The sequence below is a fragment of the Anolis sagrei genome, chromosome 1 (genome assembly GCF_037176765.1).
Source record: "Anolis sagrei isolate rAnoSag1 chromosome 1, rAnoSag1.mat, whole genome shotgun sequence".
Taxonomy (NCBI): domain Eukaryota; kingdom Metazoa; phylum Chordata; class Lepidosauria; order Squamata; family Dactyloidae; genus Anolis; species Anolis sagrei.
This window is the reverse complement of record NC_090021.1, coordinates 160,550,408-160,564,696: the sequence shown is the minus strand read 5'-3', so window position 1 is coordinate 160,564,696 and position 14,289 is coordinate 160,550,408. Positions and strand designations below refer to the sequence as shown.

The 14,289-nt window shown below is 41.4% G+C and overlaps 1 protein-coding gene across 2 annotated transcripts in view; it reads right to left on the bottom strand.

Annotated features, from left to right (window-relative positions):
• The window catches only part of IQCA1 (IQ motif containing with AAA domain 1), a 115,427-nt gene that overhangs the window by 32,791 nt on the left and 68,347 nt on the right, over positions 1-14,289 (bottom strand). For both annotated transcript variants that reach the window (XM_060783944.2, XM_060783962.2), the window contains exons 12-13: positions 9,807-9,877; positions 6,795-6,877 (exon numbers count right to left, since the gene is read on the bottom strand). In XM_060783944.2, coding sequence (XP_060639927.2) covers positions 6,795-6,877; positions 9,807-9,877 — 154 coding nt within the window. The remainder of the gene's footprint in view (positions 1-6,794; positions 6,878-9,806; positions 9,878-14,289) is intronic.

Below are 14,289 nucleotides of genomic sequence, written 5' to 3'. Positions count from 1 at the left end.
AGGAGTACTAAATAATCAGCAAATTTCACTAGTCTTCTAGCTCCAGGCACCATGCAGTAAAATACTATAAGCCTTTCCCTGCATGGTGGATTCTGGCTGTTTCTCATGGGCCCCATCGATGCTGTCATATAATGCAGTTTGAAAAATTGTGAAACTGCCTTACATGGTCAGTGTAGACTCATATAATGCAGTTTATCTGCATTGAACTGCATTATATGGTTGTACACTGCATTATATGGGTCTACACATATATAGAACTATATGTGTACATATAATGTTCTATGTATAGAACATTATATGGGTCTACACATATATAGAACTATAGCATCCCAAGGTGCTTGTTTATAGAGCTATTGGACTGGATGGCCCATGAGGTCTCTTCCAACTCTTTGATTCTATGATTCTATGATTCTATTGTCCTCCCAACCCTGCTCTATGCCTGCGAAACGTGGACTGTCTACAGACGTCACATGCAACTCCTGGAACGATTCCATCAGCGCTGCCTCCGGAAGATCCTGCAAATATCTTGGGAAGACAAGCGGACAAACGTCAGCATGCTGGAAGAAGCAAAGACCACCAGCATAGAAGCGATGGTCCTCTGCCATCAACTCCGCTGGACCGACCACGTTGTCCGGATGCCTGACCACCATCTCCCAAAGCAGTTGCTCTACTCTGAACTTAAGAACGGAAAACGGAATGTTGGAGGACAGGAAAAGAGATTTAAAGATGGGCTCAAAGCCAACCTTAAAAACTCTGGCATAGATGCTGAGAACTGGGAAGCCCTGGCCCTTGACCGCCCCTGGTGTAGGTCAGCTGTGACCAGCAGTGCTGCAGAATTCGAGGAGGCACGAGTGGAGGTGAAAGAGAGAAACGTGCCAGGAGGAAGGCGTGTCAAGCCAACCCCGACCGGGACCGCCTTCCACCTGGAAACCAATGCCTTCACTGTGGGAGAAGATGCGGGTTAAGAATAGGGCTCCACAGCCACCTACAAACCCACAAAAATAGTAATCAAGGAAGACCATCTTACTCGTCCAACGAGGGATTGCCTAAGTAAGTAAGTAAGTAAGTAAGTAACTAAGGGATGATTCCTTATCTGAACAGGAGTACTAAATAATCAGTAAATTCCACTAGTCTTCTAGCTCCAGGCACCATGCAGTAAAATACTATAAGCCTTTCCCTGCATTGTGGATTCTGGCTGTTTCTCATAGGCCCCATCGACGCTGTCATATAATGCAGTTTGAAAAATTGTGAAACTGCCTTACATGGTCAGTGTAGACTCATATAATGCAGTTTGTCTGCATTGAACTGCATTATATGGTTGTACACTGCATTATATGGGTCTACACATATATAGAACTATGGATGATGCATGCTTGTTCATTATCAGTGATGGCTAAACAGAATCACTATGCCTGGAGGTTATGTGATGTTGAATGCCTGATGCTGGAGAGCATTGTAGAGGCTGTCTCTCACAGCTCATTCTCTCATGGTCCTTCCACACAGCCCTATACCCCAGAATATCCAGGCAGATTATCCCACAATATCTGCTTTAAACTGGGATATCTTAGTCCACACTGTCATATATTCTAGTTCAAAGCAGATAATGCGTGATTTAGGGCCTTTTATTCTCGCACTTAAGACCTGGCTTTTTACTAGAGCATTCGATCTCTGTTAATTTTTAATTTTTGTATGTCTGTATTTTATCTTTTATAATTTAAATTGCCTAGAGCATTCTCGGATGGAGGGCGATTAATAAGTTATTAAATGATGATGATGATGATTTTATTCAGTTGTGTGGAAGAGGTATCAGCCTTCTTATGTTTAGACGAATGCTGCGGACCAGTTCCTACTCTTTGGCTCAGTTCAGTTTCACTTCTTCTTCCCTTTCTCAATATACACAAGCGTTTCTTTTAGAGCAGGGGTGTTAAGCTCAATTTTTTTGAGGGCCACATCAGTCTTATAGTTGCCTTTGAAGTCCACTGAATCCATGGACAGAGAAACTGTGGATATTGAGATCCAACTATAGTTCTTTTACATAGAAGTCAGTGCTCTTTAGTTTTTACCCAATTTGGGTCCCCATCCCTTTTTATTATCCATCATAAGGACTGAGAATTGCAAACTAACAGCACTTGTGGCTCCGAGGCTGGGGAAAGTTAAATAACATTTTAATGTCAGACATCCTATCCACAAGCCTTGGATATAAATTCAAACCCTACTCTCCTGATTAAAATAATCTGCAACCTTCCAGATATTACTGTATCACAACTCTCCTCAGTTCTAGTCTTTGATATGTAATGATGAGGATTACAGTAGTCATAGTCTACTGTTAGGACGTTATGATCGTCTGGGGATGCCCTGCTCTCGGTCCCGCCGGCTTCACAACCACGCCTGGCGGGGACGAGAGACAGGGCCTTCTCAGTAGTGGCCCCCCGGCTGTGGAACGCCCTTCCCACAGACATTAGATCGGCCCCCTCCTCATTGGCATTCAGGAAGAGAGTGAAGACCTGGCTCTTCGAACAGGCTTTCAACTAAGCAGTACAATTGATTGATTATTGGAATATGGATTAATGGACAACGAGATTGGATGCTGATTCTATTGATGAGACGTGATGGATTGTTGTTTTCCTATATTGTTGTATTGAAGTTCTGATGTTAATTAATGGATATTACTGTTTTAAATGATTAATGATTTTGTACTGTATTGTTGATACTGGTTGTTAACCGCTCTGAGTCGCCTATGGCTGAGAAGAGCGGTATACAAGTGAAGTAAATAAAATAATAATAATAATAATAGTCCAGCATCTGGAGGGCCACATAAAATGACATCATGGGCTGGATTCACTCCATGGGCCTTGACACATGTGTTTTAGAGCAGAGTGGAGACAACTTGAGCAAAATGCACGAGCTCTTGTGTTTTTTCCTGAGGTATCCAAATGATGCTTTAGGTAAAAATGAATTCATGCAGGAAAACCCTGCTTTATGCTGAATTAATTTGACACCTGGAAAGATCCAGGTCTTTCAGAAGATCCAGTTCTTTCCAGCTGTGGGCCCAATCCACACAACTGTCTCCGAATTTCTGGGTCCATGGAGCCCTGAAAACCCAAGACACCCTCCACCCCTTCCCCAAACCCCCTTAAAAACCCAAAAAAGTTTAAAAAAATTACCCAGCCGCCATTACCCTGCTGCCAGCCCCCTCTCCTGGCGCATCATTTCTACGCACCAGAAGAGGGCTGCAATCAGGGTAATGGCAGCCGGGTAAGTAATTTTTACTTTTTAAGGCTTTTCAGGGGAGGGGGGTGTTGGTGTCTGAGTGCCCTGCTGGATGGTCAGGAAAGTTTGAGGTTTTTTGCCAGTGTGGGGACAGAAGTCCAGCCTGACCCGGGTTTTTGAAATGATGTTGTCATTTGGGAGTTGTCGTTGCTGGAATTTATATTTCACCTATCAAAGAGCATTCTGGACTCCACCAATGATGGAATTGAATCAATCTTGGCACACAGATCTCCCATAACCAACAGAAAATACTGAAAGGGTTTGGTGGGTATTGACCTTGAGTTTTGGAGTTGTAGTTCATCTACATCCAGAGAGCACTGTGGACTCAAACAATGATGGATCAGGACCAAACTTGGCATGAATACTCAATATGCTCAAATGTGAGTACTGGTGTGGTTTGGGGAAAAATAGAGCTTGACATTTGGGAGTTGTAGTTGCTGGGATTTATCTACAATCAGAAAGCATCTACAATCAAAAAGCATTCTGAACCCTACCAACGATAGAATTGGGACAAACTTCTCACACAAAACCCCCACGACCAACAGAAAACACTGGAGGGATCTGGGATGAATTTACAGTGATTTAGGGGAGACACAGTTCATCTACATCCAGAGAGCACTGTGAACCCAAACGACTATGGATCTGGACCAAATTTAGCACAAATATCTGATATGCTGAAATTTGAATACTGGTGGGGTTGGGGGGTGGGGTTGATTTTGGCATTTGGTAGTTGCTGGGATTTATAGTTTGTCTACAATCAACAAGCACTCCGAACCCAGCCCACAATGGATCTGCACCAAACTTGGCATGACATTGAATAGTTGTGGGGCTGGGGGGGGGGGTTGTTTTCGAATTTATTTATTTATTTATTTATTTATTTTTGCATTTATTGACCGCCCCTCTCAGCCCGAGGGCGACTCGGGGCGGTGAACAACAACAAAAAAGGACCTTATACAATAAATCAAGACAATACAAACAGACAATACAACATGACATATACTTATACTAAAAATCCGCTTCGTCGAGTCCTGGGGTCATAGCCAAAATTCATAATCCTAGTCCATTCCAGTGTCGTTCAAGATACTCTCAGCTGAAGGCCTGCTCGAAGAGCCATGTTTTCAGGCCCCTACGAAAGGCCATCAAGGAGGGCGCCTGTCTAACTTCAATAGGGAGGGTGTTCCACAGCCGGGGGGCCACCACCGAGAAGGCCCGCTCTCTCGTCCCCGCCAGACGTGCCTGTGAGGCAGGCGGGACCGAGAGAAGGGCCTCCCCGGATGATCTCAAGGCCCTCGTGGGCTCATAGGCCGAGATGCGGTCTGCAAGGTATTTTGGGCCGGAACCGTTTAGGGCCTTGTAGGATAATACCAGCACCTTAAATTGGGCCCGGTAGCGAATCGGCAGCCAATGGAGCTGGGACAGCAGGGGCGTTGTATGCTCTCTGCGTCCTGCTCCCGTTAACACCATGGCTGCCGCGCGTTGGACTAGCTGAAGCTTCCGGGCCGTCTTCAAGGGCAGCCCCACGTAGAGAGCGTTGCAGTAGTCGAGGCGGGATGTGACCAAAGCGTGTACCACCGTGGCCAAGTCAGACTTCCCAAGATACGGGCGCAGCTGGCGCACGAGCCTAAGCTGTGCAAATGCTCCCCTGGTCACCGCTGAAACCTGAGGCTCCAGGCTCAGCGATGAGTCCAGGGTCACACCCAAGCTGCGAACCTGCGCCTTCAAGGGGAGTGCGACCCCGTCCAGCACAGGCTGTAACCCTATACCCTGTTCGGCCTTGCGACTGACCAGGAGTACCTCTGTCTTGTCTGGATTTAGTTTCAGTTTGTTCGCCCTCATCCAGACCAGAATTCTGGGAGTTGTAGTTAACCAACACTCAGAGAGCACTCTGTACCAAACTGGTGATGGAATTAGTAAACTTGCCACACATACCCAACATTTTAAACTTTGAATACTGGTGGGGTTTTGAGGGCACTGACCTCAGAATTTGGGAGTTATAGTTTACTCACATTGACAGAGCAATGTGCACCCAACTGATAGATCTGGACCAAACCTGGCACACAGACTGAACGTGGCAAACTGTAAATACTGGTGGGATTTGGGGAGGACTGACCCATGATTTTGGGAGTTGTAGTTCACCCACATTTTCTCATGGGAGTATTAATAATAAACAAAAGGAAAGACTGAATTTTTCTAATAAATAGCATTACAAATTACCTAAGCTGCTTCTGCTGTTGCTCCTCCTCCTCCTGATGCTGCTGGGCCACTCTCAGCCCCATGTCACACATGTGCTTTCCCTCCTGCCTTTAAGAGATTTACTCCTGGGAGCCTCCCTCCAGCCTTGCGCACTCCCTCGCCCCCACACATGCAAACCATACTGCCATGTGTCCAGCATGCATGCTCTTCCCTCCCCACTTGGGAGTCTCAGAAACAGCCCTCCCCTTGGCTGAGAGGCCAGCTGAGAGGCTGGCCAATCACAGCAGGGGGAGGGCTTTTGGTGGAAGGATTCGCTTTCTGTTTCCAAAAAGGAGGATAGGCAGAGAGATCTTCAGCCTTCTCTTCCAAAGGGATTCGTAAGAGCATCAGAAATATGTGTTTTCTGATGGTCTTTGGTGACCCCTCTGAAACCCCCTCACGAGCCCTTCAGGAGTTCCAACCCTCAGTTTGAGAAACTCTAGTAGGAGCAATGTGCCATTTCATGGTACTCCGCCAGATAGAAAAGTAAAAAGCAAATGTTTAGGATTTTGGAGACATGTCTATGTTCACTAATATTTAGATCTGTCTTTGAAGTTATTTTTATTTACACAGAGTTTTAAAAGCACATAAAGGATTTGGCCAGGGCATGGCTGGTATCAGTACTTTTTGTAATGAAAAGGGGCCAGATATAGTCATCAGGGAAGCATCGTGAAAAATTCCTAAAGCAGTCTTTGTAGTCTGTGTGTTTCCTAATCTATACAGATGTGATGAATGTGTATTCAGCAGTTACTTCACAAGATTTTTTTTTAAAAAATGGATAAAAATGTTATTGGTGCAGTCCTTCATTTTTTGATCGGCACTTGCTAGATGTAAAAACAATGTACTAGAATTAGAAATATAAAGGCTGCAGTGTGAACAGTAGAGAACAATATTTGGATTATATTCTTGGTCAGAAGTGCTACTAAGATTATTTTATTTATTTACTTTATTTTTTCCCTGACTTTATTCTGATACAGGGAGTCAAGGCAGCTAACAGTAAACATGGCACAATGTAATTAAAACCGAACAAATGCATTATACGCATATATAAAAATGGAAAAATCAATTAAATATTTGGTGTCATGAAACAAACAGTATTAAAATACATTTGAAACTACACTTAAATCATCAACATGACAATGAAGAGAACAATCAGCATTACAATAAATGGTCTTGTTTGTTTAGTTTATCTCTGATGCTTAAGGCAGTTTTCTAACATTGTAAGTGATAAACATCTAAAGTAATTCTGAAATATGATGCATTTGTACTGGTATAAAAAGTCTATACTTTACCCACATAATCGCTGAGTTTCACTTTCTTAGGTTTTATTAATATCCTTTCTTCTACTAGCTCCTGGTAAAGGGAATCAATGGTCCTACACAAAGATACAAAAATTAAGTACAGATCTTTTCTTTTAAAAAGGGCTCTCTCTAGTTATAACATTTTTTCCATGGCCAAAGCTAAGAATTTAATTTGCAATAACAACAATAACAAAAATGGCCATATTCTATTTCTTACCCACATTTCCGCAAATCCCATGGAAGGGCACAACAGAGAGTTAAACTAAAATGGCTAACTAAATACATAAAACCACCTAAAACACATAGATTAAAACATATAAACATAAGATTAAAACACACATTAAAATCATTTATACCTATAAAATGTCCATTTAACATTCAGAGCGTAAAATTATCTGGGTAGGCCTGCTGAAGCAGATGGGCTTTTAATTATTCTTAAAATTCAGAATGCATGTTTTTCCGTCAAATCTTTTCCAGGAGAGCATTCTACAGTCTAGGGATAGCTTTTTCATATTTGGAAAATGCAGGATTAATGTTGCAATTCTATGAATGCTTACCTAGGAGTAAGTCTTATTAAACCTCGTTGGGCTAATTTCTAAGTAAATATGAATAGGATGCAATATACAGGAAAATGCTTGGATTCTTAATTACACACTTCTTTTCATAAAAGATAATATTGTAAGTAGTCACTTGGAATATTTTGGGAAATAGGATGAGCCCCTTCCCGACCTTACAATTCAGTGTGGTCAGAGAGAAAAGAGGAACTAACTCTTTCCCAGGAACCTTAATAGCCATTTATAAAATATTGAGATTTATTTGTGATAATAATCCCAACCGCTGCAAACCAAATATAAAAGGTAGAAGCTATTTTGGCAATATAAATCCCACCAGCTGTACACCACTTGTGATTGGATGTGGCTTCAGTGTTTAAAAACCCCCAAATCAAAAAGCTTCCCTATGCTGGCAAAAACTTCTGGCCGGAAACCTTTTGAAGGAGCTCTGGCACTCACCAAACTTAAAAGGAAAGTTAAGCCCTTGGCTTACTTGAAGTATCTTAGGCAAGAGTGTGCTGGATTAGCACTCAGGCTTGTGTTCTGAGATAACACTGAAAAGATTACTCTTTTAAAATATACGCTGCCACCTTTAAACTCTTGATTGCTGCAGGAATCTGCTTTTAAAACTTCACCCACAGAAGCACACGTGAGGCAGATGTTGTGAACAATAAAACAATGTTTATTTAAGAGAACTTGAACAAAACAGGTAATAAGCGTAGCTGTTCAGAAGTATTGACTTAAAAGCATGTGGTTTCTTTAAGCAGTTCTAACCTAGTTGCACATAAACACCCCTCTTCCCCCTCCAGAAACTACTGACAGGATTTCTCTCTGCCAAGCAATTCTAAACTCCACCACAGATAGTCCCTTCCTGGATCTATCTCTACATCCTCCACCAGCTATCTTCCCTAATAGCTGTAAAATCTTCTCACTAGCTATCTCTGTTAGCTAACTGACCAACTTCAACCCTCTTTCACTCTTCTCTTCTCCACTCCTAACTCTTTCTCCTTTGACACCCACTCAATCTGAGCTGACAGGGTTTTAAAACACACCTTTAGAGTCATTTTTTTCTTTTCTAAGTTAGACTCTGCCCACTCTCTCTCAGCCAATCACTAACTCCCCTCATTTCCCTCCAAGCTAGGAACACGCCCCCTTCAGGAAATGAGTATCTAAAATGGATTCCCCCGGCACCCTTTCCAAAATGGCTGCCGAGCTTCCTGGGCCTACTTTCCTAGGCTTTTCCTAGCCTAACAGGTAGAATCATAGAATCATAGAATCAAAGAGTTGGAAGAGACCTCATGGGCCATCCAGTCCAACCCCCTGCCAAGAAGCAGGAATATTGCCATAGATCGATTGTGACTGTTTTTGGTCCATCCATGGAGGGGTATGAGAGGAAAAGAATGAAGGCAGAGTTGCTGTTAAAGAGGTTGATAGCTCTGTTCCTGTCCATCCAGAACAAGACAATGGGTTTCTGCTAGCCACACAATGGGTGCCAGGGATGTTGGCAAAGCCTCATTGGAGTCCTCAGTCATCTAGCAATTGGGAAGTGTTTCCAGGGATGAGGTTTGATAGTGTTCCAATCCACATGGCTCTTCCTAACCCCATTATGACTCTTGGGATATTGTGAGGTTATGTCTTTTCCTGGGCCACATGGTGAGACAGTCCCTGGACAGTATGTGTATGTACTCTGTGTAACTTTAGTGAGTTCATTCGAAAGTTGCCTGGAAGTGGGGGAACGTATTCTGGGTATCCTTAAAGCCATGGATTTGGGGGTCCATTTGAGAATTCTGGTTTTTGACAATACTACTAGTAAAAGAATTCCAATACTTTGATCTGAAAGCCCCTACTCTGGTATAATGTTGCTCCAGAGTAGTTGATGGTATTATTTACACCAATATTCTCACAGTCAGAGCAATGTAAAACAAATCCACAGAACAACAGCAGGCATTTTTCCAGTCTTAATATTTCACTATTCGTGTCATGTAGAAGAAGAAATGCTACTTTGTTCAATTATTACAGAAGGACAGGCTGTGTCCTATTTCAGAGATGTTAAAAACAGATGGAAAAATCTGATAGATATTTGAAACTACCAGGTGTTTCTACACCTGCCACAAAGAATAAAATTTAATGACAGTTCTTCAAAGAACCATTACACATATGATAAAAATACATAAGATTAAGACCCATAGTACCTTTAACCTGAAATGAACTATCGGCAAATTGGTAGTTGACATTTCCATGTCTACATTTCTCTCTACATGACTGCCATTTACAAAGAAACCAATGTTAGATTCTCCACATAATTGCCAAGAGATTGGAGCTACCAGGTTCAGGTTTATGCATACCAACTTTGACTCTCTTTTGTATTTGAACAAAGCCAGAGAGAAAGAGAGTGGGAGAAAGAGAGAGAGAGGTGCCAATGTGAATCTCAGAGGAGCAGGTGAATTTTTACCTGTCAGGAGTCAGATCTTTCTCCTTCTTAGCTTTTTTCTTCCTTCCACCCTTTTTACCTTTTTTCTTTTTCTAAGGATCATAAATGGTAATAGTTAGCAAAGGCAATACTTTTCCATCTTGTAAAAGTTTACAAAAGACTTTCAAAATGTAACCATATCTATAGTTATTTAACACTGTTCTCCTTCCTATATATATAATGAAAAATGCTTGTACTTTATCCACAATAGTCTAGTGTTTCAGGACATTTGGTACCTGACTTTAAAAAAAAATTAAGCAAGACACATTTAACCCTAGGCTTGCATGTGTGTGCACAAAAGCATATATATTTTGTCAGAAGCGAACCAAGGGTACAGTTGTAATGTATTTAAAATAAACACAAGAGTTTAAAAACTTGGCATTATACTACATGTCCTTTGATCAGTAGCTGGCCACTTGGAGGGCCTCTTGTGTTGCTATAAGGACGTCTTCCATTGTGCATGTGGCATTGTAATAGGTGGTCTGTGGTTTGCTCTTCTCCACATTCGCGTGTTGTGGGCTCACTTTGTAGCCCGATTTCTTAAGGTTGGCTCTGCATCTTGCGGTGCCACAGAGCAGTCTGTTCAGGGCTTTCTAAGTTGCCCAGAGGGGAGTCTCTTATTTGGTATCAGCCATGGCTTGAGGTTCCAGGTTTTAGCCTGCCACTTTTGGTCACTCGCTTGCTGTGGTGCTCCTGTGAGTATCTCTGTAGAGCTTAGAAAATGATTTCTTGATGTAAGATGTTGGCATGGGGCTGATATCCGAACAGAAGATGGGCCGGAGATGTCAATGCCTTGGGAGATGTCAATGCTCAGCGGATGTCAGGTGGTGCAATACCGGCTAAACAGTATAATTTCTCCAGTGGTGTGGGGCGTAGACATCCTGTCATAATGTGACATGTGTCATTAAGAGCCACATTCACTGTTTTAGTGTGGTGAGATGTGTTCAACCCTGGGCATGCATACACAGCAACAGAGTAGCAAAGTGCAAGGGCAGATGTCTTCACTGTATCTGGTTGTGATCTCCAGATTGTGCCAGTCAGGTTTCGTATGATATTGTTTCTAGCACCCACTTTTTGATTGATATTCAAGTAGTGCTTCTTGTAGGTCAGAGCACGGTCCAGGGTAACTCCCAGGTATTTGAGTGTGCTGCAATACTCCAGTGGGATTCCTTCCCAGGTAAACCTCAGAGCTTGAGATGTTTGTCTGTTCTTAAGGTGAAAAGCACCTGTCTGTGTTTTAGATGGATTAGGAATCAGCTGTTTTTCCCTGTAATGGACAGTAAGAGCACCTAAAGCTTCAATGAGCTTCTGTTCCACCATCTCAAAGCTCCCTGCTTGGGTGGTAATGGTACGATTGTCAGGATAAATGAAACTCTCTGTCCCTTCTGGCAGTGGTTGATCATTTGTTTAAATGTTAAACATTAATGGAGCAAGCACACTCTCCTGAGGCAGGCCGTTCTTCTGTTTTCGCCATCTGCTTCTCTGAACCTGGAATTCGACAAAAAAGCTCCTGTTTTGCAGCAGAGTTCCTATGAAGTGGGTGAGGTGGTAGTGCTTTGTGATATTATAATTTTTTTTTCAGGAGAAGGCGATGATTTACGTTGTAAAGTTCTGGAAATACTTATTTTTCTTATGTAAAGTTTTGTTCATAAGTTCTTACTATACAGCTGTCCTCCCCATTTCAGGGTAGCCATTTAGCAATATATAGCCCCTTCTACACTGCCATATAAAATCCAGACTATCTACTTTGAACCAGATTATATGACAGTGTAGAGGGGCCTATATGAACTTCCCTGCTTCCCTTTGTTCCATCTTATAAGGCCATAGGATGGTACTATGTGAACTAGGCAATTATTATATTTTGAAAAATTAATCCCAGCTGCAACATATGCTGTGCCAGAAAATTCTGATACACAAAGTATTATATTATTGTTGTTGAAACTTCAAATATGATGTCATATGACAGGTTTATTACTTATATACACAATAAAGAGGAACAACTTCTCTTTGTCATAGATAAATGTTCATATTCATGTAGATAAAAATAGAAGTCCAATCACTTGTAGATATTTCAAAGGACTATTTGTGGCATCCAAAGTTTTGCCAGAGAGGAGTTCTAAATGGTGACCAAGTTACAACAAGGTATCCGGGTGTAGTTCCTTGTTTCAGTGTTGGTGATGAAAACACCTTCTTCAGGTAATGAATTCTTCTTAATATTTCAAAAGGAGACAAGTCTCTGGCACTACAATTACATTGTATGAAAAGAACAACAACATACATAAGATAGATATACTATAGCACCCCTATTGTTATGTTAACATTAAACCAAATAAATAACTAATATAAGATAGTCAAAGTAATGTTTACATGACTTACATTTCATTAAGTAATCACTGGCTCTGCTGCAAGAGATTCTGTTGCGTGCAAATGCTCTTAAACTTGGTAGGCCTTAAATGTATGTTCTCAGCGGTCTGGTTGTCATACCAATGTACAGTAAATTGCAGGGGCATTTAATTACATATATTAAATTCTCTGAAGAGCATGTTGTATGATCTTGTAGGGAAACTGTGATATTATGAGTTGGATGTGTAAAATATTTAATATTTAACATTTGGCTACAGTAGTCACAGTGTCTGCATGCAAAGTTTCCCTTGATTGTTTCTTGGATGCCTGTCTTCGATGTTATAAAATCCGGATGAATGTCCCAAAAATTTCTGGATTTCTTGTGGACTATGATGGGTACTATTTGACAACGGTACTAAATGCCAGTGTTTAGATAGGATTTTTGTGTGTGTTGGAAGCATGTGATGTTAAAGTAAGAGGCCAAACAATCCAGAAAATTCTCAGCCATCATAAGATTACATGACTCACTGCAAAATATGGTAGTGCTTCATAAAGTGAAAAACAGTAGTAAAACCAAACAACTTTGGATGAGGACAACTACGTTCATTTTGATAACACAGAGAACATATGAATAACTACTACCAGTCAAATAATGCCCAGAAGAACTGTTGATGCAACAACAGATTCCACTCTTAATCAGGTGTCAACACTGTCAGAAAGCATTTCTTATCCAAATTAAAGGTCAAGCTAGCATTTAACAATAACACTAATAATGTAAAAATAAAAATATACAAACATCTGGGAGATCATAGCATATTTATAATACTCACGATATACATGAGGATATCCACTAATAGTATGCAACACATGTTTCTTCCCCCACTTTCCCCCAAATTTTACTTGAGGATTTCTACAAATAACCCATTATCTTTCCACGTTTTAATAATGATCACATCATGGAGATTAAATTATTTCCACTTAAGACGTCCATTGTCTAATGAACATGTGTTCAGCATATGGGTCAACTGTTCACTTCCTCAAGGCAATTTCTCCACCACAATAATTTAAAGGTCATTTTAAATATACAGTGTAATGGGGACCGAGGAACCTTTTTAATTAACACAAAGTTTTACAAAGCAACAACAAACCAACCAACTGCCAAGAGCTCAGTAGAGAAAAAGAAAATATTTTGATTTGTAGTTTTCTTGCAGATTCTATTTCTTGCCTTGCATTTTGTTGAAAACATGTGGGCTATATTTTTGGCAAGAAAATTCTTAGACTTACTGATAAACATAAAATGATATATGTATAGTTGGCTCTCCGTATCTACAGATACTATGCAGGGCTTGAAAATATGTTTAAAATATTAAAAGAGCAAAGCTTGATTTTATATAAGAGACACCTTTTTTACTTTGGCACAGCAATGGGACTTGAGCAATTTTGGTATCCATACTGATCCTGTAACCAATGGATAGCAAGGACCCATAATAATGGTACTCACCTGTAACCATCTTTCTTCGAGTGGTCCTCTGTGAATCCACACATACGGAGTATCTGCGCCTGCATAGGCTCCAACGGAAAACTTCCCAAGTTGAAACTTTTAAGTTTTGGCGGTAACTCCACCCAGCTGGGCATAAAAGGCACCCCGCGCGAAGCTCCGCAGTTCCTACACCGCTATAGCGAGGAAAAGGGGAGGTTTGTTAGAGGCGACAGCCGGGCGGGTTTGTGTGGATTCACAGAGGACCACTCGAAGAAAGATGGTTACAGGTGAGTAACCTACCATTTTTCTTCGTGGCCTCTGTGAATGCACACACATGGAGATCTAGCAAGCTAAGGTCCCAGATGGTGGGAGACAAACCGACACCAGTTAAGGGCCAAACATAATTTTATTGATAGTACTGACACAGGCATCTTAGGCAAGAAATATCTGGCAGGATTACCAACCATATCATAAAGGGTATGGCAAAGGTATAAACACAGGTGACCCCTTAAGTGTTGCTGGAGAAAGGTATTTTTTTGGTCAGGATATAGTGAAAAACCATAAACAGTTTCCCCAAGTCAAACACACAAGAGGGGAAAAAACCATACGGTAAGTATGAGACAGTTGCATAAGCACATCGAA